Raw genomic sequence first — 25578 nt, forward strand, 5'->3', positions numbered from 1 at the left:
AGATGGTATATTTCTTCATCGCGATTCAAAAGATTTTTTAATAATACATTGTTCTAGTTAGAAATTCTTTCTTGATAGATGTTACTCCTTATGGATATCGTTGATTTCACACTAGGTACATATTTCCCAATCTTCGAGAATTGTGCTGTTCTTCACATAACACGGTGCATTTATAAGTTTTCTTAGATTTTAGTTCTGGAATCTTTCAATAATCAGGATATTGGATTCACTAGCCAAAGCCCATAGTTCAATACCATACGACCAAATTGCTGGTTGAATGAACATTTGTAGGTATAGTAAGATCTTGTTTTGTTGGTTCAGCATATTAGTTCCAAGAAGCCAATGGAGTGATTTGAGTTTTTTGTCCAGTTGAGTTCTCTTCTTTAGAATATGATCTCTCCATGTGAGATGGTTATCAAGGTGTAATCACTGTAATCCCAGATATTTGACAATGTTTGTTCAAAGTACAGTAGAGTAAGTACTTGTTTTACTTTTAGAGCGTTTGGTCTCACCTTTCTCACCAAGAGCGTAACCACGTATTCGAAATAAGTGTAGTTCGACATTCCTTTGTACAGGTTGAAATTACCAATTGATAACATTGTTCTGTTGGGAATAAAAAAGAAAATTTTTGAAATATTTTATAAGATTGGTAATCGACATTATTCCTTTGATATGCTTGGGCATCCGGATCTTTTTCAAACTCCTTATTATCCACGTGATAGATCTACCAATTGTTCTGTTCATCAGTTCAAAGTTCAAAAAAACATTCTTCATAATATGCAATCGACTACCATTCAAAATGTCGCTGAGTGTTTCATTGTTATTAAACATTAGTGTGCAAGTTGTTTCGACTTTTCTTCTGATAAAAAGGACATAGCTCAATTTTTCACTATTGATTTTGATTCTCCTAGTTTGACACCATTTGTTGCATTTAAGTTGTTTTGTAATTTGTCCATTGCAACATCTGGATCAAATTTTGTGAGGTACCTAATTGCAGTGTTGTTAGCAAATGTTGCCATTGTGATGTTGCTTATCAAAGGGATGTCACCGTGTAGAGAAGATATAATATTGGGCGCTTCATTGTGGTACTCCTACTCGGATTGACCAATGAACACAATAAATAACAACATCCGTTCCAAAAAAAACTATTTGAAATTTAATAACACATTATAGGCAGTAAATTTTTATAATAATATTTTACTCTAAGTATGACACATCTGCCGCGATTAAACGCATTGTTGAAACTGGACTAAAAAAACCTTATACTGCCTCATAAGGAAAAAACCATGCCCCAACGAATAAGATACAACCAATTAAATTTTTCCATTTGACCATTTCTCAACACAAATTGCTTTAAAAAGTGGAATAGCGTGCCCTACCCAACTGACCGAATCACAAAAAAGTTGAGCTTACAAAGTAGAATCATTTTGAAAAATGAAACTTTTGAAAAAGCTCAAATCCTTAATTTCCAACAAGACACATGAATATAAATTGGAAATTTTCTTCAAAAATAATTTAACAAGGGTAAAAAAAACATTTGTTGAAAGTACATACTTTTTGAAAATATTTTTAAATAATTGTAATTACAATAGGTAAGTAACATAAAGGGTCATCTGGCAGTTCCGAAGTTGAGCAGAAATGAAAACTTGGTGAAAAAAGGGCACTCGCTTCAACCTAAAAATTGAAAAAACAAAAATCTATGTTGTAAGAGAAGGTTTTTTATCAAGCCATAAAATTTTGTTGGAAATTGGATCGACGATTTGCGACCAGATTTTATGACTTAAGTAATAAAAAATCTTTGTTTTTTTCATTTTTGGTCAAAGGCACTTCTCTCACCAAGTTTTCATTTTTGCTGTAGGTACCTGTGAACTGATCGATGAGCTTTTTTTACTAGGTATTGTTATTATTTTTTTTCTGTTAATTTAAAAAAAATATTTTCAAAAAGTGCTTTTGATCCGTGTTTTTTATTCATGTTGTTGAATTATTTTTGAAAAAAAAAATCCAATTTATATTCATTGAACTTTTTCAAAACTTTCATTTTCCAAAATGGTTTTTCTTTGAAAGCGCAACTTTTTTGTGATTTGTCAATTTGGCAGGGTACCAGTATCAGACTTTTCAAAGCAATTTGTTTCCCAATCATGGGAACTTGGAGAACCAAAGGGTTAATAAACGCAGATCTCAGGATCACCTACACGACACATCGTGAGATGGCTTGGTCGAGACTGGGCTAGAAACCCTATCGCTAACGTCGATATAGGTTTGCAGTAAATTTTCCGTTCATATTTCAACAAAATATGAAATAAGGTACCACGACATTTTCTCTAAAACAATTTTTTCTAATAGAAAATTTATTCAACGCAAATTTCTCTAAAACACATACCTATGTCCTCTTTTACTGTCGTGTTTTGTTAAAATCAAAAATCGCACAAATAGTTCTGCTTTTTTCAATCAATCTTTAAAATTTTTCATTTGCATTTTTTTCTTGTTCAGTGTTGAAAATTAATATTAATGTGACACAGTACGAAAAAATCTTACTTTGTTATATGTCTGCAATGCGCTGTTTTTACTTGACAACTGATGCTAAGTTCACTAAACTTTTTTGGATAACGTGACATACAGGTCTGAGTGGTTTTTTCCTAACAGAAGGAGGATTGGTGGAACCTATTATGCCACCCCTCGCTGGCATTGTTCGTTTTTGTGGTGTTATGTATTAATCGCAGATAAGGTGTCGCTGCCAATTCGGGGTGCTCAGTCTTAATCATCTTACGTTTGATGCCTGCAATCATCATTTCAGCGTGGCACTCCTCCCCCCCTTATTTGGAGGGTGCTCATGCTTGGAGTCATTTGGACAATTGTGTATGATGATGATGATCACACCTGGCGCAGTTGCATTCATTATAGCTCGGGCTTTGCATTCTTTCTGGAAAAGCCAAACTTTGCTTAGCTAAGAACAGAATAATATCAATAATTCTACCTTTGGAGTGACAATTTTCACTTCTAGGTTTTTCTTGTGTTCACCAAAGAAATTCTTCTTTTTACCTTTTTTTGAAGTTTTTAGTTCCGAAATCTTCTGGTGTTTTGAAAGCTTCTTCGCCGAAACAATTTTCAGTTAATTCAGTTCAAGTCTTTATTTATCAAATTATCAACCAATTGTTCAGATTTACACTGAAATACAGCTTGTACACGCTTTTTCGACTCTCATGGGTTTGATTTATTTTTGCAAAATTTAAAAGGAAAAACTCATTAAGACCAGTCCTACTGTGAAGGTGTAAATCAGAGATCCTTGATGATAATGTAAGATTAAGTACTCGTTGCAGTTGTGAACTTTACAACTGCCTGGAATATCTTTTGGTCACTTATTCAGTTACGTTGCTCTACCATCAAAGAGATGATCATCACATGTAAATAGATCGCGAATGATGTAGACGACACAGTATTCACGAAAATATTAAAGTTTATTTAGATAATTATTAACACAAAGTATAAAGCACTTCTTGAAATAATAAATTAAATTGATTATTAAGCCGAGCTTTTACGATAAAAAATCAAAGATTATTTTATAAGATTTAAACATTAACCAAAGTTAGGAAAAGATTTATTTTAACGATGAACCTACAAATAGAATGAACTGAACATCCATATATTATTGCCTTTTAAATTTTTGGTGCTTGATATGGTACATAAGGGTGGATCGCCCCCTCCCCATCCAAAAACAGTCGACGAGTTTTGACCAAATTTAGCAGAGACATTCACTTTGGATTGAAAAATACTCAGAAAAATTTGTAGCTCCGAAGGTGTCCCTGTAGGGTAGGTGAAATATGGGCCCTTGAAAAGGGGGCATCACTGAGAAAATCATGGTTTTTTCACTCCTATCGCTAACCAATCTTTTTTGGGAAAAATGGTCCAGTTCCAAATGAAAAGATTTGAGATTCTATGTCGATCTGTGATATTGCTGTCAAAATCCAAGATCATTTTTAGGGTTCTACTGAGCCGTTGAAAATTTGCAAATCGCTTATTTTTGAGTAAATTGGTATTTTGAAAATTTTTTCTCGTCAAATATTTCGCATTAATCCAGTCAAAATATTGAAAGATACAATTCCTGAGATTTGGAAAAAATTTGGAACGCAGTGGTACCAATTTTTTAGATAGTGCCAACTTCAAGAATTCTAAAAAATTTCATGAGTTTTTGGTCATTTTTCTAGATTTTTTGAAATTTCCTGTAATGACCGAAAAATTGGCGCCACATAGTTCCAGGGATGATAAGTTTCAATATTTTTGCATAATTACTTAATGCGAAATACTAATTATTTTCGAAGAATGAATTTTTAAAACACCAATTGATCCAAAGAATAAGCGATTTGAAAATTTTATACCGCTCAGTATAGAACCCTATGGTCTTGGATTTTGATGGAAAACATTGACGCAAATCACCGATATTTTTTTTTCATTTTGTCTTTTTTTTTAACGAAAAATACCTTCTCATGTTTATTCAAGGAACATGGAAAGGAAACCGTGATCTTCGTTTATCATCAATCAATCGTGATCATAATTTCCCTGAATTAATAATTCATCATAAATTTGAACTTGATTATTATCAAGATTGATTTTAGCACCTTTATTTATCAATTTACGGAACGAGAATTAAATATTTTTCAAATTTGATACTTACATAATAAACATTTTTGATTTTAATAGGATTGTAATGAGTACCATTATTATCATTTTGTTAAAATTTCGCCAATGTGAGTTGCAAAACGTTTCGAATTATGTATCTTTATCTTTATTCGAATCGATCTTTTGTTTTTTTTCTTTATCATTATTTTTTCCATCAAAACTTGAGTTTTCAGTTCAACTCAAATTTTCATTATCCGATTGTAACAGTTTTTCTTCTTCGGAATTTGTCATCCTTAAACCAAACATGGGCAACGACAGGAGCGAAAAAAACACAACTGTTTTGAAAATGTCCCCTCTTTGCGTGCCCATTATCTTCCTTTTTGCTCAAAATCCGCCCCGACATTTTTTTCACAATCCACCCTAATGTACATCTACTTCAGGAATTTCAGTTACTTCGCTATTCGAATTTAAAATAATTTCTTTTTAAGAAAATATACCTGTATGGATTGTTACTTTGACTGTTCCATTTTTTATAGTGTAATAACCTGGTTTCCTCTATTACTTATTACAGGTATTAGAATGTTAGATCAACCATACATGACTGACTTGATAGAAGCCAACTCGATGGGACACGAGCCAAACTTAATTGATATTTACAGCGCCTCTTGGGGCCCGACTGATGATGGTAAAACCGTAGATGGCCCTAGAAATGCTACAATGAGAGCCATCGTAAAGGGTGTTAACGAAGTAAGTCCGCTTATACCTTAAATACCGTATCTCGAAAAATCGCCCTGTGGTTTTAATTTTTTTCCTCGAAGACAATTCCTTCGAGATTATTGGAAACAAAGAAAAGGTTCGTAGATAGCTGACAGAACCTTTCATATGTTATTGGTAACTTAGCTACCTACGCGAGGTTATCAAACTGTCACGAAACTTTCGCTGGTTTGTTTCATTTATTGACCACATTGCGTGAAAAAGTTGCCCCATAATGTGGAAAAGTTGTTACGATGGCTATCAGTGTGTCTTCCATATCGGATATTTTATCGTGTACCTTTCGCAGGGACGTAATGGTAAAGGTAACATATACGTTTGGGCGAGCGGAGACGGAGGCGAAGACGACGACTGTAATTGCGACGGATACGCTGCCAGTATGTGGACCATATCCATTAACAGTGCTATTAACGACGGCCAAAACGCCCACTACGATGAAAGTTGCTCGTCAACTTTGGCTTCAACTTTTAGCAACGGTGCCAAAGATCCAAACACCGGCGTGGTAAGTTTGACTGCACAAATTTTTAAATACCTGTCTGTCATTCTTTCTTACTTTCGTGCAAAAAAAGTTACAATAGTAATGAGCTTTACTTTTATGGTTTTTGAAGAAAGTTTTCTTCTGTTTTAAGATGAGTTTTTTTTTCTTCTTCCATCGTGATTGAAACGTATAGTTAGTGTTAGCGGAAGAAGAATAAATGAGTCTTCTTTACCTTCCTGGAATTTTTTTTTCAACGTGGCTTCTTTTTTTGTGATTCTAGGCAACTACGGATTTATATGGGAAATGTACGACTACGCATTCAGGTACCAGTGCAGCAGCTCCTGAAGCAGCTGGTGTATTCGCTTTAGCCTTAGAAGCCAAGTAAGTTATTTGTTTCGTTTTATGAATAATATTGCCATTGGCTTTTGTAAAATGTTCACGTCTGAAGTGTTGTCAAGTGTACCCCCACACTTAGTTGTGGATTCAAATAGGGGACCGGGAGGGTTGGAGGAGACGAAAATGACTTTGTAAAACTTTCTTCCAAGTTCATCCATTCGTGATATGAATCGAATTTTCCAAAAAGTTATTCTCGACTGACAATTTCATTTGTTAGCGGTGATGATGAATCGTGAACTGTTTGTAAATAAATGAATATTCTTCGAGCGAGTCGTTCGTGGGAGAATTTTTTTGCTGATTTGGTTTTCATTGCTGATGAAAAATTGATTTAATTGAGATGGAACGTGGCCGGAATTCAGAATTTGAGGAAAGTTGATTCGTTCATGCTCAGTAGATTGAAATATCCCAATAAACAGGTTTTTTGGTGGGTGGGAGGGGGGATCAAGCTGCTTCATGCGTAACACTGCCTCAATTTCTGGACCCCTGGTTTCACTTTTTTGAATGACTTGAAAGCTCAATATTTTTCTGGGCAGTCTTTCGCTCAAACAAAACAACCTCTGGAGTTGTCCTCCTTCAATTTGAAAAGAGGATCAAGATTTTTTGAAAAAAAAAAAAATGATTTGAAACCCCCACGATCAGAATTTCAGCTTTCCAAATAATTGAATTTTTTAATTTTTGACAAATTTTTGAAAATCCAAAAAAATGATGAAATTTTTGGAGAAATACGTTTTTTTTTTTAAATACTGTGAAAATGATTCCAAAATCTAATATCAACTCCTACGGACCAAATCTCACTGTTTCAGTAGATTCTGGAGTCTCCAGTGCAATTTTCAATTTTTCTCCAATATCTGGATTTTTCCAGAAGGCGCAGAAAAATGAATTTGGGCATCTAAAAATCGATTTTTGGGACTGATTTTCAAAGCGAATAAAAAAGTTGTGCTGTGCAAGAATGAATTTTCAAAGGTGTCTCAAAATGTCTATGACGTTTGGTCTACAGCTCAATCAATTTCACGAAATGTCATTTTTGCTCGAAATCTACTTTCTAAAATCAAAAATGACAAAAGTTGCAACTTTGGAAAATTTTTGAGGAATTTTCTTGAAAAAAAAATCATTTTATTTTCAAAGCATAATGGCTTATGGCTCCTTCAGTTTCAAAAATAGGCAATTTTGGGAATTTTTCTGTTTGTCTCAAAAAATTATGCGGTCCAAATTTTCGAATTAGGCTCGTGTCAAATAATTTCCATCTCAGGGTCGTGGGTAGATCAATTTTTATATTTCTCACCTAAACTTCGGGTTCTGAATGATAGATTTTTGAATATTCTGGGTGTTATTGAAGTGAATTTTGTGATTTTTGGTGAATTTTTCGAAATCAAATTTAATTAAAATTTCACTCGGTGGGCTAAAAAGCTGAAATTTGGTATATGCGTCCTATGTTTAACCCAACAAATCGGCTGGAAACAGTTTCAAGCCGTTTTGAGCAGATATTGAGCTTCCAAAAAAAATTTGAAAATTGAAATTTCCACAAAATTTTTCCCAATTTAGTTGTTGAGCTGTAATTCACTCTATACCTTATATTCATCGTGCTGAGTCGATTTAAGATGGTTTCACTCTGCTCTGAACTCTCCGGCAACGTTTTAGAAATTCCAGTTTTTCAAAAAATAGAAACCCTAAAATCTGCCCAAATCCACTTAGGCGTTGCCTTTTTTTGAAAATCGGTTTCTTCTAATTCGGAACCATATTTGGATAAATTTCATGGCGTTTTTTGGGAAACTGGAATTTTTAAAATATGGCTGGAGGCTCCAGGAAAGCTGGTATGAAGTTAATTTTAGCTTTTCAACTTGACTGAGTAAAATTTAATGGAAATTGAATCTTCAAATATTGTTTGAAACCGTTTTTAATAAATGGGGGGGGGGGGTCGAAAATATGGTGTGTACCAAATTATAGTTTTCAAAATCGACTAGTTTGGTGAAATTTTGATTTTTTTTTTTTTTTTGATTCACAGATTTTCAAAAATTCACCAAAAATTGAAAAATGACCCTCAGAACCTAAACTTTTTCTTTCTATCTTGCTTTGTTCAGTTTGAAAAATTTTCTACTCACCAATTTATTGTGATACCACACCTCTCATATTACTCATTTGTCTACTTCTTCCGTCGTTCTAAAAAAAACATGTATTATTTTTATCATAATCAACACAGATTCCCTCTTCTCCTTTACTGTTGAAAAATTTGATCGAATATTCAGTTACAAAAATCTACTCAAATCCCTCCACTTCCTCTACCATTTCCTCTTTTCAAATCTCTAAATTAAGAAATACCCTCGAAGCAATCGCAAATAATTCTACTACACTCGAACGATGCGATGGTAAAAATAACTCGAGAAAAAAAAACACTAACACTCGAAATTTTCAAACGACACGCTACAAAAAAAAAAAGAAGCAGGGCATCTTTAAATTACGTGAAAGTTACCATTAAATCGTCGACGAAGAAGACGACGATTCGACTTGGGTAAAACGAGCGTGGAACAAATTTAACAAATTAAATTTACCGGGAAATTCTTCGTCATCGTCGTTGCCATGAAATGAAATTTCGCGCAAATATTCCGACTAAAAGGGTTTTTTAATGCTTTGATTACACTAGGCAACGGCATATTTGTGTTCGGGTTGAAAATGGGCTTAATCGATAGTTTAGACCCTAAAACAAAAAACAGAGTGGGGTTTTTCAATTTGAGTTGTTTTTGTAGTCAGGAGAGATGATCAAAGTTGCAAAAATGGCCGTTTTTGCCCTATTTCACGAGTTTGTGGAGACATCAGTATTATGTTTCAAAAAAAACCAAGGTCATATTCGGATTCTACGCACTTTTTTAAGTAAACAATTTCACCGGATTTTTTATTTTCGAAGTTTCAAGCGCATACGGAAGATTTTTGTTTGTAACATATCTTAAAACTCGGAGTGAGAGCCTCGCCCGCGCGAACACGGTTCCGAGCCACGAGTACGTGGTGGAGTAACGCCAGCGTCGCGCGCTCCGAGTTTTAAAATATGTTATAAACAAAAATCTTCCGTATGCGCTTGAAACTTCGAAAATCAAAAATCCGGTGAAATTGTTTACTTAAAAAAGTGCGTAGAATCCGAATATGACCTTGGTTTTTTTTGAAACATAATACTGATGTCTCCACAAACTCGTGAAATAGGGCAAAAACGGCCATTTTTGCAACTTTGATCATCTCTCCTGACTACAAAAACAACTCAAATTGAAAAACCCCACTCTGTTTTTTGTTTTAGGGTCTAAACTATCGATTAAGCCCATTTTCAACCCGAACACAAAAAAAAGGTCAAAAATTGTTGCCTAGTGTTATCAAAAGTTTCCATTTAAAATTATACGGTACGTAGGTACTCTTTTTCTTAGGTCGAAGATATTGCCTCACTTTTTCCTTTGATAGAAGAGGTCTATCTACGGATGAGAGAAGTAGGAAAAATGTGTCTTTTTTGTGGTTTTCTCGAAATCGGAGCTTGATGATATTGAAAAAAAAAAGAGAGAGAGAGAGAGAAGGAAAAGAATCGATTGATATTGGTTTTGAGAAACATTTATTGAGAAAGCTGCATTGGAATCGACGAATTCGTTTGAAAAAGAGAAAAATTACAGCGTGGTTTGCGAGAAGAGTTGTTTTTTACAATCTGTTCTGACAAAAAAAAAAAAAAATGCGGATGCTTACTTTGTTATGCTATCCCATCGTTCGAAGATAAACATCGGCGAAATTCGGCTTCGGTATATTTAAATATGTATGCTATAAGCTGGAGGTTTATTTGTCACGGAGCAGGCAAAATAGCAGGGAATGGTATCGAACGTTTAGACGTATTTTAAGGGCAATAAAGTATCGGTATATGTCAAAGGAATAATACATTCGAGTGTGTATGCTACGAAAGGAGCTTTTTACTGGTATTTGGACTCGGAATGTATGACGCAGAGGGAAATAGCTAATACATTTGCGAAGTTTTAGCCGCTATAAGAGAATAGGTAACTCGGCACTCGCCGTATCGCGAGAGAAATTGCGTAGACTGTTTCTGTATAGGATACGTGAGTTTGGAAATTTTGGATTATTTTTCAAAAACGAAATTTGTACGATAGGTAAATAGTAGGTAGGTATAGTTTTCAAAGTCTTGTGCGGAGTTTACATTTACACACTCGGTCGGCTATGAAAACGCAGATGCGTTGTGAATTAGCATATGTTACGTAGATGCGGCGGTTCCTCCAAGTTATTTATGGTGGAAATTTTTTGTTTACCCTTTTACCGATTTAATTTAACGCGAGTAAACGAGAACGTTGTTGTTGTGTATGTGTATATGCGAAAGCAACGAGCGAAAATTCGACTCGTCGTTCGTATTTTAAAAAGTTATTAGGTACCTACTTCAACCATATGGGGCTGGCTCTTAAATTATGACCATAAGTTATACGATATGGCAGATATATGTAGGTAGATCACTATATGCGTGAATTAGCGACCCTTTCAGCTTTTATTTTTGATGCTACATAGATGTAGTGGATTATTTACAAGTATTACTTTCTGAATGGGTTTTTGATGATTTTTTAATTTTTGTGAATTTTTTTCCTGTTTTGTGCAGTCCTAATTTAACGTGGAGAGATGTACAGCATTTGACGGTTTTGACATCTAAACGAAATTCCTTGTTCGATGCGAAGAATCGGTTTCATTGGACAATGAATGGTGTCGGATTGGAGTTTAATCATTTGTTCGGATTTGGGGTATTGGATGCGGGCGCGATGGTTGCCTTGGCCAAGCAGTGGAAAACAGTACCTCCGAGGTTTCATTGCGAAGCCGGATCTGTGAAAAATATTCAGTAAGTAGTCAGAAAATGACTTGGATTTATGTTCAGCAACCCAACCTGAATTAATGTACGAAGGTTTGCCAACCTTTAGAATTGGAGGGGCATATGTAATTTGAAATCGCTTTTGGTATTTCCGACCAGAATCACGATCGTGTTTCGCTGGACAAAATTGAAGGGAAGTGCAATTTTGAGAACAAATTATCAAAGTGATGCAATTTTCAGAATGAAATTTTGAGGCAGAACCCAAAAGTGCATCACGAAGCCTTTTAGATGTCTAATTTCCAGTTTTCGAATTTCGGCGATTTTTTGAAAATTTATACGATCTATTTTTCATTTTAAAAAATATAATAAAATTTGTTAAAGGCCCTAGGCAGATAAGTATGGTCGAGTGGCCCCCGGGACCTTCAGAGATGAAACTTATGTGGTGTATAGGTACCCTCAAGATAAGTATTTTGTCCAAGTTTTGGACCTCAACTCTGAGTGGTTCTTGAGTAATTCCTCAAAAATCGAAAATCGTTTTTAATTTTTTTCTCAGGATTGACTCGGTCGATTTTTTTCAAACTTGAACCAAAGTGTACGTATGCATAAGGGCTTTTCCCAAAAAAATCAACAGCCCCCTCCCCCCACTTTTCCCCCTCTAAAATTTAGATTCAATTTTTTGAAGTCCCCCTTACCCCCAAGGCTTTTTGGCACACTTTTCGAAAAATATTTTTTAGATGCAATATTGATCCTAGAACAACATATAACTTACCCAAAATTGTACCTCGGGTGCGCCATAGTCAAATTCGACCAAAACCAACACCCCCTCGCCTGTAATAAGGTTAATATGGTACCTCTACGCCACTGCTATTGAAGTAATTTCTGGAGTATTGTTGAAAATGTTGTAATTTTTAAATGAGAATGATGTTTTTGAGAGTCGTTATTCACAAATTCCCATTTAGGGGCACCGAAGCACCCCCTCCCCCAAATTTGGGCGAAACTTTCAGAAAGAAACCTGGGGCATGTGACATATCGAATTATATGTTTTTGGTAACGCTGAAACCGAATATGACGTCAGATTTTTGATTGGACCCCATCCATGGCCCCCAAAAATTTTTTTGGACAATTACCCATGGGAGGAGGTTCTGGGAGGCCGAGTGGGAGCTATGGGTGACGTCAATTTGAAAAACTAAGGCTATATTCGTATTCAGCGATATCGAAAACATATGTACTACCTATTTCATGTGTCACCAGAATGAAAGCATTTTTTTAGGATACTCCCCTTGGGAAGGTGCTGGGTGTCGTGGACGGAGTGCAATCAAAAATCGGACGTCATATTCGGTTTCAGCGTCGTCAAAAACATACTATTTCATGTGTCGCACGAACAAACCCCTTTTATTGAATTTTTTCCTCATTTGAGTAGGTGTTGGGGGCCGTGGGTGGGGTCCAATCAAAAATCTGAGGTCATATTCGGTTTCAGCGTTACCAAAAACATATAATTCGATATGTCACATGCCCCAGGTTTCTTTCTGAAAGTTTCGCCCAAATTTGGGGGAGGGGGTGCTTCGGTGCCCCTAAATGGGAATTTGTGAATAACGAATCTCAAAAACATCATTCTCATTTAAAAATTACAATATTTTTAACAGTACTCCAGAAATTACTTCAATAGCAGTGGCGTAGGTACCATATTAACCTTATTACAGGCGAGAAGGTGTTGGTTTTGGTCGAATTTGACTATGGCGCACCCGAGGTACAATTTTGGGTAAGTTATATGTTGTTCTAGGATCAATATTGCATCTAAAAAATATTTTTCGAAAAGTGTGCCAAAAAGCCTTGGGGGTAAGGGGGACCTCAAAAAATTGAATCTAAATTTTAGAGGGGGAAAAGTGGGGGGAGGGGGCTGTTGATTTTTTTGGGAAAAGCCCTTATGCATACGTACACTTTGGTTCAAGTTTGAAAAAAAATCGACCGAGTCAATCCTGAGAAAAAAATTAAAAACGATTTTCGATTTTTGAGGAATTACTCAAGAACCACTCAGAGTTGAGGTCCAAAACTTGGGGAAAATACTTATCTTGAGGGTACCTATACACCACATAAGTTTCATCTCTGAAGGTCCCGGGGGCCGCTCGACCATACTTATCTGCCTAGGGCCTTTGGAGTAGAAAGCAGAAAATGGTGTACGTACGTACTATTTTTGATCTAAATCGACTATATTGGTGATTTTGAACCCTTTATGAGAAGAAAATTAAAAAATCTGCTGTAGGCTCTACAAGAACTGGAAACCATGGATTAAACTTCAGCATTCTGTTCCTCTTTTATCAAATTTTGGGGTTTCGGTAAAAATGGGGCAAAATTTAAGTTTTTAAGAATTCGTAAAAAAATTCATAAATGAAATTCAGTCCCTAAAATGTAGTCTGCTAGGGCATTGTATGGATGCTCTTTTATTTTTTTTTGTGTGGTTAAAAAACTTTCTGCTGAATGAGATTTCCTTTTGTATGACAGAAGAAGGAGAGGGGTAGTGACAAATCAGGGCGTCTAACGGTCATAAAAGTCATGAAAAAGTCATGAATTTTGCTAGAAACAATTGAAATTTTTTTTAAAAGCCCATAAAATGAAAAATTGTTCAAAAAATCAGAAAAATGAAAAAACTGAAATACCTAATTTTTTATCCTGTAAAAATGGCAGCCCTGTTCGACAAGTAAATAGACTATCCCAACAGGTCCTTCCGATCTAAAAGGTCAGGATACGTTTGCCTTTTTTCCTATGGGTCCTTCTTTTCAGAAAAGTCAGGGGAAAATCCTTCTTTTCATTTTGTCCGAAAATCCTTTTTTTTCGAATTTTTAAATAATCCTGTGATTTAATCAAAATCAACCGAAAAATGAAAACTCAATTTTTCAGAATTTTTCATTTTTTTTAAACGTCAAAATAATTAAGTAAGTAGTTTTTTTTGTTTCTCTTAAAAATAATTATAAATTTTTGAAGCTTTTTTCGGAAATATTGTGAAAGTGAATTGGAGAGGGATGGAGGTATCTGTACATTTTAAATTTTGAAAACGTCCTTCCAAAAGACCTTTTTTTTACTTTTCAGATTTTGTTAGACCCCCTGCCTATTTACTGGGTGTGAGAGACGCGACAATTAAACGAAAAATAGACAGTTTTCGTCGATGGAATAAAAATGTTCTGGCATTTCAAGTTGTTTTTGTGGGGGGAGGGGGGGTATTTTAATGCGGGAAAATGTGAAAAATAGGTCATGAAAAAATCATGATTTTTTTCCTGGTAGTTTTGCTCTGAAAGGTGGATTTTCCTAAGCTTAGCCCCTTGTAAGAGGTAGTGAAAAGAAAATTATTAGCTGTTTTTAAAATTGAATTTTACTGGAAAAATAAGGATTTTTGATTTTTTTTAATAATCGAAAAATATACCTACTCGAGCAGCTGAAATTTTGGGTGCTTAAGTTTCAAAATATGTTCATTTCAATGGACTTTTTTTGAAATCAGAACTGACTGTGAGCATCTTGAATAGTTTCCTCAGTTTTTCAGAATATTGACTTTTGTGAATGAAAAATTTCTAGAAGCTTTTCCATCCCCCCCCGTCCTCCTCATACTCACAGCCCTGTTTTAGACTTCTAGCGTCGATTTTTGAAGTCAATGTCAAATTGGACCCTATTCTCCTTCATTTCAGTAAAATTTCAGTTTCAATATTTTGAAAAGAAAATCCTACAGAAATGGATTCAATATATTGAATGAAAGTATTTCCAAGGCGAGAAGGGGTGCATGAAAAAATAATTTTTATTTCAAGGTCCACTTGGGCTCCAAAAATGTTGAAAAATGTGACATATTTTTATTTAAGGGTCAAATGAATTTCAAAACCAGAGTTCGCTAGCGCCCTTAAAACCTCACATTTTGATACCCATATTGCTTTTCAAGAAATTTTGGACCCAAAGCTCCCTTTTGAGAGACTTAATTTTGGTTTTAGGGTTAAATGAGGTTCAAAAATGGAATCATTGTCCTTGAAAACCTACATTTTGATACCCATGTTGTATTTTTTCCATTTTGTATCCAAGACCCCCTCCCCCTCATCCTTTGTGACTCAATTTTGATTTTGGGGCCAAACTGATTTCAGAATCTGAATCAGCGTCCTACACAATTTATCAATTTTTTCATTTCTTCTCCCTCCATTTATGAGTTAACTTTTCAAAATACCCAAAAAATGTCAAGAGTATTTAAGTACCTACACATTAATGTTGGATTTTTTTGTGTTTTTTTTTCAGACCATTTTCCAGTGAAAATTCCTTATTTCTCGAAATCAAAACGGGCGCTTGTAAAAACACAGAAACCGAAGTTCGTTATCTTGAACACGTTCAAGCGGTGATAACGCTGAATGCAACTCGCAGAGGAGATATCGAATTGTATCTAACGTCGCCGATGAAAACGAGGTTCGTATGATAATGGTCATCGATCAATTTTCATTTACCTAGATTAAGTATTGGCTATTATTAGAGTACCTAATACCTATAAAAGCTTTCGATAAGGATTAAAAGTTGAAAATTGAGTATTAATAATCGAGAAAAATTGAATTCGGAGTTGATTTTTTGAATGGTTTTGGGGACATTAATCTGATTATAATTGAAGTACATAGAACGCTGAAATTTAGTATTCACCTAATTCATTGATGGCAATTTTGAGTCGTTTTCGAACTTCTAGCAAATTTTTTGATTTTACAGTCTTAAAAAATTCTATGGAACTTCGTATTCGTAGTTCTTCGATCGATTTTAACGCAGTGTTTTTAAAATTCGTTGTGGCCGATTCAAACCACGTATTTTATCAAAGTGATCAATTTTCAAAAAAATATAAAAAATTTCTTGGAGTTTTTTAAGCTTTTGATTTTCAATTAGATCTGATTCAAATATTTTTCGTGGGCCAATTTCGAGTTGATAAACATTTTCCGAAATTGGTAAAATGAAATTCGGTTTTTAAAATTTTATTTGGATTACTTAGGATTTTTCAACTCGTCCTAAAATTCTGAGCATTTTGTCTGTCTAAAAATTAGAAAAAATCTTCGCGTATTTGTTAACACTACAAAAAGACTCTCAAGCTCTCAAATTATTTTATTTTCGATTAGAGAATTTTTCTGAACGACTAAAACATTATTCACAAATGATTCATGATTATCAGTTTGAATAGGTAGATAATTTCGAGGCGACCCTTCGTATAATAAACAAATTCGAAAAGACCATTTTTCAAAAATACTCTTTCGTTGATTGATAAATCGCTCGAGGATACACGTCGAACCATTTATCTGAAACGTTAGAAATTGCAAGCTGCAGGTTGAATGAAGTTGACACCAAACATTATAAAATCGATAAGTTATAACCTATCTTAATGCAGATAATCAAAACTGACGTTCCATGGAGTCAATTTTTTCGGAATCTCGTTACATTTTCTAGATGAAAAATTTCCCTTTGCACGTGTGGGTCTCGTTTTCCCAAAAAAAATTGTCTTTAACCTTTCTGCACGTAATTTTGAAAAAAAATCGCGTGGGTTTTTCAAGGATTGCAATTTCGACGTCGTCGTTGGTTTTTTTTCTCTTCTTACGAGTAGGTGATTTCGAAACCTTTGTGGTTTGGTTTTTATTTTGTATGCAAATATGTTGGAAAAAAATTAAAGTTCGATTTTCATAGAACAATATCAAAAATAATACAGTGCTTCGAATATGAGAAAAAATTGTATGTAGGTTGTAGCGAGGATATCGAAAAGGTTATTTTTAAAATCCGTCAGTCTACACAAGAGGATTAATATTTTTGAATTTTTTTTTTATGTCCAGATCGATGATATTGAGCAAACGAGTGAACGACGACGACCATAGAGATGGTTTCATGAGATGGCCTTTTATGACGACGCATACGTGGGGTGAATACCCTCAAGGAGTATGGACTTTGGAGGTAAGTTTGACCATATTTTATACTCAATTGTACAACTTAACCAACGTCGAGAGAGAGCGTTCAACTATAGCGTTATTCTTTCTCGTCTAGGTTAAATTCAATTCAAAAGTTCCACAATCCGGATTCTTTAAAGAATGGACGTTGATGCTTCACGGACCCAGAGAGCCGCCATATAACGATCTTCCAGTTAGTGATCCTCATTCTAAACTAGCTATTGTTAAAAAAGCGCACAAAGATCAAAATAAAATGTAAAATATTATTTTCGATTTTCTTTTTGGTGAAAATTTTCAAACAAAAAAAAATGTTGGCTAAGAAAGATAAATATTATTGTTTTTTTGGTTTTATGAATTTTGATTTTTTTCGTTGTGTGAACAGTTTTATCTATTTCGAGATTTTAATTTGTGAATTCGTTATTATTTTCATGAGAGAGTCGTAAGTACCTACCATTTTTTTTCTAGTTAATTTTACGAAACATTAAATACCGTTTGTTTTATATGTATTTTTTTTCCTTCGGTTACTTGCGATACTCTCAGTCCATTTTCGGTACAATATTAATTTTAAAATTGAAAACAAAAGGCTTAGATATTGGAAATTTTTTTGCTAATTTCAATTTTACCTCTGTAACTGTCTGTAAAAGTGTTGAATTTTCATAAATATATATTTCTCGTACCGTTATAAAGTATTACTCGTGTGTGCTGCGATGCTGGTGCTGGTGCTGGTTTTCTTTTCTAATCCGCTACTAAAAAATGTGTATCCACATATCAACTTGCGGTGTCGCCGAATCTACGTACATATATTATTATGGGACCATTCATTAATACCTATTTAGACCTTGTAGATAACAACAAAGCGATATTGGGAATACAAAGCATATGGTACGAATTTCGAAATTTACCTACCCACGTCTAGTCAAAATTACCTACACTTTAGGGAAAATTAAAAATTTATATCTAGGTATCTAACTACGTTCGTTATGAGAATTTTTATTGAAAGCAACTTAGTTACCATATGAAAATATCTAACGTATTTTAAACGGCACTCTCCGTATGTCTGTGTATATAATATTGTACTTAAGATTGTGGAACTATATAAATGTTATTAAAATATAGCCTTATATTTTGACACTTTATTTTAGATATTTCAATGTATTTTACCAATAAATGTTATCTACACAAATGCATTGGTATAAATATCATTTTTGATAGGTAAATGTTTTGGAAAAAAAATTTCATCTAAGGTGATAAGGCATGCAAGTCCCACGTTGAAATGTTATACTTGAAATAAATGTATACCTACCTACCTAATTTTAAAGAGATAGCGGATTTTTTTTTTGAAAGGTAATTAATCACTTTTTATCAGTTCATATTCGAGTTGTAAATTTAATACGTAATTGATTAATTTTCTAGTAGCCTAGTCTGGATTATTGAATTATTGTATCGATAATGATCTTGAATTATTAAATTTGTTTCGTGAACGTTGAATTTCTGAGATTTAGATTGATTGCTGTTTGTGTTGATATCTTGTTCGAAAGCTATCCATGGATTGTTGATTGTATTCAGACTCGAAAGGTTCGTTGAGATGCGAAAATGTGGCGGAAAAAGTAAGAATTATTCTTTATTTATTGTTACCTAGGTGGTTTCATTGATTTTGTATTTGAATTTACCATAGCTACTTGCTTACTTACAAATTTTTCCACATGAGTATTCATATCTGAGATAACTTTTGCTGGGTCTTTTTTTTTTTTTTTTTTAATCAAGTAGTTAGATATGCTTTTCTGCTAAAATAGCCGAATTTTCCAATTGTATAGAAAAAAACTTTGCCCACAGTGAGTCAATGAGTCATTTATGCAAGAATTCAAAAATAAATCCTCAAGCTAACGTAAGTTGAGATTTTAAAATTTGTTCTCAGAAATGAACCACCGTGCTTAGGTATTTAATTTAGAAATTTGATGCTTTGTAATTTTGATTTTTCTTTAAGTATTTTCCCTTGAAATTATGGCTTTTTTTTAGATGGAAAAAATGGAAGAAATTTTTGTCCTAACCAACCGATTTAAATTGAATTTTTTTCTCTTATTTTTCATTTTTATTTTAGTAAGGTCAATTTTTGTCATTTCGAATTTTTTTAATCTAAAGCACTCGATTTTTAGGAAAACTCAAGCATCCTACTAAAATAAGCTGGCCAATGAACAGAATTAAAACTGTAGCAGGAGCACAAAATTTCCTCCAGAAAAAAGGGATCAGTTTTTTCCAGAAGGCTGCATTTCTGAAATATTTTGAGCAAAAATTTGCAAACTTAACTTTCTTGAATGATTTTTTTTATTTTGGAACCTTGCACGTGACTTATGAAGCATGATGTGTTGTTTTAATCATTTTCAATATGACAGATTTTAAAATGCATTGAAGGAATTGTTTCAATGAAAATGAGAACGAGGTGAACATTTCATTCTGCATAGAATATTAATAACATACTGATTGTAGAACCAACAACAACAAGAATATATTAATGGCACCCCTGGGATTTTGAATTTTCTAAAATGGTTCAATGTTCAAAAATTGCAGTTAAATACGCATGTTGAAAAAATTACTGAGCAAAGCGTCGGCCTAAGTGCAATTCCTTGGAAGTGCCACATGTAAATAGAGACTTGTGTAAGAAGCGCCTCATCGCATGTATCGCTTTCTATGGGACAAAACCTTCAACTCAAAGGTAGGTAGTGTTGTCCACACCAAAACACAGTACCTACCCAAGAATTGAAGGTTTTTACCCAATAGAAAGCGCTACAGGCGATTAAGCGCTTCTTACACAAGTATCTATTTACATGTGGCACTTACAAGGAATTGCACTTAGGCCGACGAAAGGCCATTTTGTAATTCGAGGTGAAAATTTAATGTCAATTAAGATAGCTTAATGGTATTTTTAGCAGACCCAAATTTCGGGGCCCACTTGCGACGAGTGTGAAAAAAGTGTGTGTTTTTACTTTTTAGGGTTTCAAGGTTACACTTTTTTCAAACAAAGAAACAAAAAAAAAGTCGAAAAAAGTGCGACTGAAGTTCACGGAATGTTTTATACGAGTATTTTAGTCAATTGGTCATTTGTCATTTTTCAACCTCATGCATAATATAAGTAGGTAAAAGTTCAGTTTCTTAAGATTGCTAAAAAAAAAAAAAAAAACTGTTTCTTTCTGCTCAAACTTTTCAAGAAGTCTTGTTATTTCCCAAAACTGCAAAAAATCGTGCTTTAATCAAAAATGACTAGTTCTTTTCCATCAAAATTGCCATAAAGTATTGTTTTTGCAAAAATTGCCGAAATAACTTTTATTGGTCAAAGTTTTCAGAAAGTCTTGCTTTTTGTGTCAAAAATGCAGAAAAATGTTTTTTTTTCATCAAAGTTACCAACTAAACTAATTACTTATAATTTTTATGCCAAATTTGCAAAAAATCTATCTTTTTCTAAAAACTGTAAAAAAATGACCATTCGTCATGTCAAAATTGTCAAATTAGTTTTAAAATTACCAAAAAATTATACTTTTTGTGCCTAAGTTGCAAAACATCTTTTTATAAGAAATTGTAAAACATTCTCATTTATTGTCAAAATTATCAAAATTACCAAATTGAATAAATAAAATTATTTATTTAAAGATGCTACAGTTTCTTGATATATAAAAAAAAAAAAACATATTTTACGCCTATTTGATGCATTTTTATTTTTTTTTACCGAACTATAAGGTAAGGTCATCTCAGCCGAAGGCATTTCCACAAGATTCGCTCAAATTCGGTATTCAAACTTCACTTGGAGGATGGTAGATTGAAAGGTTTTGGTTAATTCATGGATGCCCAAATCTTTAGGAGGTGGTGAAGGGAACTAAAAAGGACCAAAAAAGTTAAAATAGGAATCAATCAATAGGAAATCATAAATTGTGTTACATATCCGTTAATGAGCTTCCTATAGAGCGCTGTGGAGCGGAGAAAACAGAGGTTTCGTGTATTTTGACCTTGAAAAACCTTGTGTCTGGATCGCTTCCACTCCTCCAAATTGACCTTGGTGACAATGGAGTTTATGTCATCGCTGAAACTTCCCTAATTTGACCTATTAGGCGGAAATTCGGCATGTACATCCAAAGGATGTCGTATGGCAGATGTGCCTTTTGAGGGTTTCGATTTTTCAACCGATAGATTAAATTTAATTAAAAATGAAGAAGGCAAGTTGAAATGATCATCATTTTATTGAATAATGGAATAATCAAGCTCAAACATTAGCCTGGTTACATTTACCTGCTCAAATCTTATTTCAAGGAGATTAAACATCAGTAACTTATTGATAATCAAAGTACATGCGTTAAAAACATGAAAAAATATAGAATGAATTTTTAAAATATTTATTATACACACTCATAGGAGGGGGGAGGGGGTTCCTGTTCATGAAAAAATAATCAACAATGTACTGAAGAAGAAGAAGAAGAATGGATAGGTCGAAATGTATCTTTCTTAAATGTAAAAAATATAGCGATAACAATACCTTCTAGAATATTACCTAGTGTTAAAATATGTGCAAATTTTTCTTGCATGTAGTATATATCATTAGCATCATCCCAATCGTCATCTGACAGTGAAAGTATATCATCAGTCAAATAGACTTTACGTACCGCAATCACTAGATATAGTTGTACAACACCAACTGAAGCGGCTAAACTGCCAAGCATCACAAGAAGACGAAAATGTAATGAGAACCTATTCCATAATTCAGTTTTATCCATGCTGGCTGATCGTATGTACCAAAATGCACCGACAATTGGAATCAAACGTGAGACACGGATGGCGCACAATATTGCTGACGTATAATACAAGTAATGCCCATCTTCGAAAATTTGCATCGGAAGTAAAATAATGAGGAAAGGAATGCTTGTCCCCAATAAGCAATAAACGTAGAATTTTTTATTTTGGTTACTTGAGGGAGGACGTCGCAGGTACAAAGCGATTTTCCGAAAACACAAGTATATATCAAGAGCAATAATTAGTTTGAAAAACGCCATTGTTAAGTTTATGTACGTACGCGTCTGGTAATCGAAGAAAATAAATATTTCCGGCAATAAATACTTTAAATTGAAAAGAACCGAGATCTCATAAATTAGGTTCAATAATAGAAGAAAACAGTAAAAAGTGAGATTTTTAGTGGCCAAACTTTGTGCTGATATTTTACCACTGGTGAAAAATTTGTAAAAATGGATTACTACGCAGATTAAAGATGGTATTATTACGATTTTATCTATGAATTCCAGTACTTTTGAAAAATCCCACGAATTGTTAGGAGTGTCGTTCACGATTAAATTCATAAAATTTTTATATGCTTCGCTGTTATTCATGCTTATTCCAGTTGTTTTCTATGTACGAGTAAATAGCAAGTGAAGAAATATGCGCTGTGGTGTAGAATATATTGTCACCTGAAAGTGATAATGAAATATTAACAAACTTTTAGATAGGTACCTACCTACCTACCTATAGGTAACATGAATTGACAAAATATGTCATGAATGAATGTTAAGCTATTGTTTTATTACCTACTTGTGGGTTGTGTGGTAGGCCTATGGTTGTTGAGTAGGACTTCGGTTCGCTTTTGAAACTTCCAAAAAATTGAATTTCTTCACAGTATAAATTACCAACTAGATTATTTCACTAAAAGCAACAATATTGAAAAGATCAAAAATAACGAATGTTGGTGCAGGATTTACGATATTTTAATCTCCAATAACTCATGAAATAATCGGATACAAAATGCTCCATCTCCATCCGCTTTCAGTGCAGATAAAATCTTGAATCAAAAACATTTCCAACGATATTTTCCCGTTTTCCATGAGGAATGATAACTGATAATGAATATTGATAAATAATTTGATGCATGATTTCAATGTCGTAGCTTGAGTAAGAGTAAAAGTAAAATTATCGCAATTATTTACTTTTTTTAAAATTGTTTTACATTTTTCATGGAATGAATCATGATTTAAAAAAATTAAAAATTGAAACTCGTCATTAAATTAGCATTTTAAAAAATAGATAGGTACCTAATACCTACATAGGGTGGACCGTAAAAAAAAGTCGGTGGATTTCAACTAAATTCGTCAGAGACCTTCATTTTGAGTTGAAAGGTACCCACAAAAGGTTTTAGTTTCAGAGGTACTCCTGGAGAATATATTTGGGCCCCAAAGAGGGGACATTTCCCAAAAGTCGTAAGTTTTTCGTTCCTGCTCAATGAAAGTACCTACATAGGTATTTGAGATTCTGCGTCGAGGACCACTTTTTAGCTAGGGTTCTACTGAGCGGTTGAAAATTTGCAAATCGAGCATTTTTGCATGAATTCGTGTTTTGAAAATATTTTTTCTCATCAAATAACTCTTTCGCATTAATTACGTCAAAATATTACAAATGTATTTTAGCTAATTAACGTTTAAAAATACTTCTATGTTATAGGTGCCTAGTTGAAAATACCTATCTTCCCACGTGAACCGAAGTCGAGAACCTATATCGATTCATTGGTTGATTATGTTGAGGTTTTGAAGAATTGAAAAACACAGTTTCCAGTCTAAAATTTCAGGTCATCATGAAACTGCTTCTTTTACTGGTAATTATTTGGCATCTGGAAACTCCCACTTCAGCTCACTTCGATAAAAAGCGCACGAGATTTTATAATTTAACCAAAGAACGTTATTTCATCGACAAGACGCATTTCTTAGGCGAATTCTTCCAGAAATTAAATGTATCAAAACACCTTTACTTCTTCACCATTCCTCATAAATTCGGTAAAACCATCAATGCAGAAATGATTAGAACTTTCGCCGATATTGAATTAGATGGAACTAATCGGAGAAATCCCAACGATACCCAAGCCTACGAAATATTCAGCAAATTATCTATCGGTAAAAATGAAACAATCATGAAGGATCATTTAGCCAATCATCCAGTTATACTGTTCGATTTGCAAATCGAATGTGAAAAATCGTGGGATAGTTTCTTCTCCTCTATGCAATTTTATATCAAACAGATATTCTCAGATTACAACTTTATTTACGATTTGCATAAGAAAAATGCAAACGCAACTTCGGATTTCCAATTAATGGATAAAGTATTCAATTCCGAATTAAATCAAAATGAAACTTCCCATAGTTTGAAATCTTTGATCAACATAGTCGGCGATTTTTTCAACGCTGATGTAATTTTATTAATCGATCATTACGATTTTTTAGTCAATTATTTTTCTAATTCACGTCAAGATATTGATCGAATTTACGAATTAATTAACGGTATGATTTTTCACATCTTCGATGAAGGTGTTCCTTTACGAAACAGTTTCGTGTTCGGTGTAAGTGATCTAATGTTTCCTACGCCGATGAAATATCATCGTAATATTAGCCACTTTCCTTTTCTCGGATATAATTCTGCCAAGTATTTCGGATTTACTGATGTCGAATTGAGTTCCTTGTACGGAAAGTATAAATTCACTTCCGAGGATGCGATGAAAATGAAGATTATATTCGGCGACTACATCTCGTTCGAACGTTTCAAATTATACAATCCTTTCTCTGTGGTTAAATTTCTGAACGGTGTCGAAAATGAGAATTCAAGCAGATTTGAAATAATTCAACGTAAATACTGCGATCAAAAAGATAAATTCGATATAATTTCGTCGTTTATGAAATCTGCGGAATTTCGTCAAACAGCGATACTCTTATTGAGACATAATCGATGCAACGTTGGTGTGATAAATGTCTTTTTTGAGAGTAAAAATATGTTCCAAATCATTGAGAATTTGAAACGGAATGGAAGCGGCGTGTCTTTCTTCGATAGAGACATTCTGTCAGCACATTTTTTTGAACGCGGTTTCATCGTCCCAGGATTTGAAGAAAATAATTCGTTCATGATACCTAATTTGGAAACGGATCTGGATTTAAGGAATAAATTGAAATTGTTTTACATGGAATCGAAGAACATGTTTGTTATACTACAATTACTTCATGTTTTGAAAGAAATCATTCTTTGTCCGAGTAATGCGGCTGTGGAAATTAAGCAGAACTTGAATCGAACAATGAGTGAGTTATTTGAAGGCCTAAAACAATCGGAGCAACGTGATTTTAATCATTTGGATCTGATTGGAATAATTTATGCTTTTGCTTCCGATATCGATTTATGGGTATTTAGCCAACCGATTTACAATAAAATTGCATTTCTAAAATACGAGAATGAACATGTGATGTCTGATGGAGAAATGTTGAATCAATTAACTTCCGTTACTTCTTATTATGGGTCATCTGTACATATAATAATGTATTGAAAAATATTATTTTTTCTATGATAGGATGTAATAAATTTATCAAGCTGAAGCAGTTCTTTCAAATTTTGTACTTTACTTACCTTTTTTGTTTTTTGTTTTTTTTTTGAATTCTAAAAATAATTACATAAGTAATTAAATATTGATAATTTATTACCGAAAAATGATTTCATCTTCAAATTTTCAATTATTTTATTTTTTATTCTTCTTTCTTCATGTTTTTAAAATTTTTTGAATGAGAAAAAAAAAT

At 33.6% G+C, this 25578-nt stretch overlaps 2 protein-coding genes and 1 long non-coding RNA gene across 4 annotated transcripts in view; 2 read left to right on the top strand and 1 right to left on the bottom strand.

The window, feature by feature from the left end:
* Window positions 1-18191, top strand: part of amon (amontillado) — a 152431-nt gene extending 134240 nt beyond the window's left edge. The window contains exons 7-13 of the mRNA XM_065362714.1: window positions 5186-5361; window positions 5675-5887; window positions 6144-6244; window positions 10878-11111; window positions 15345-15509; window positions 16898-17015; window positions 17106-18191. Of these exons, the coding sequence (XP_065218786.1) occupies window positions 5186-5361; window positions 5675-5887; window positions 6144-6244; window positions 10878-11111; window positions 15345-15509; window positions 16898-17015; window positions 17106-17267 (1169 nt within the window). The 3' untranslated portion in view covers window positions 17268-18191. The remainder of the gene's footprint in view (window positions 1-5185; window positions 5362-5674; window positions 5888-6143; window positions 6245-10877; window positions 11112-15344; window positions 15510-16897; window positions 17016-17105) is intronic.
* Window positions 18192-18329: 138 nt separating this feature from the next.
* LOC135844496 (uncharacterized) lies at window positions 18330-25380 on the top strand. Its single transcript, XM_065362715.1, has 2 exons — window positions 18330-18615; window positions 23474-25380. The coding sequence occupies exon 2, from the start codon at window positions 23604-23606 to the stop codon at window positions 25329-25331; it is 1728 nt and encodes a 575-aa protein (XP_065218787.1). The 5' UTR covers window positions 18330-18615; window positions 23474-23603; the 3' UTR covers window positions 25332-25380.
* Window positions 21216-22702, bottom strand: LOC135844501 (uncharacterized). Of its 2 annotated transcripts, none has more exons than XR_010558550.1 (2): window positions 22571-22702; window positions 21216-22449 (listed from the first exon to the last, which is right to left on the bottom strand). It is a non-coding gene; the product is annotated as an uncharacterized LOC135844501 (long non-coding RNA). The 2 variants fall into 2 exon arrangements; XR_010558548.1 differs by having other exon boundaries at window positions 22567-22699.
* Window positions 25381-25578: the final 198 nt, after the last annotated feature.

Source organism: Planococcus citri, chromosome 4 (genome assembly GCF_950023065.1).
Source record: "Planococcus citri chromosome 4, ihPlaCitr1.1, whole genome shotgun sequence".
Lineage (NCBI taxonomy): Eukaryota > Metazoa > Arthropoda > Insecta > Hemiptera > Pseudococcidae > Planococcus > Planococcus citri.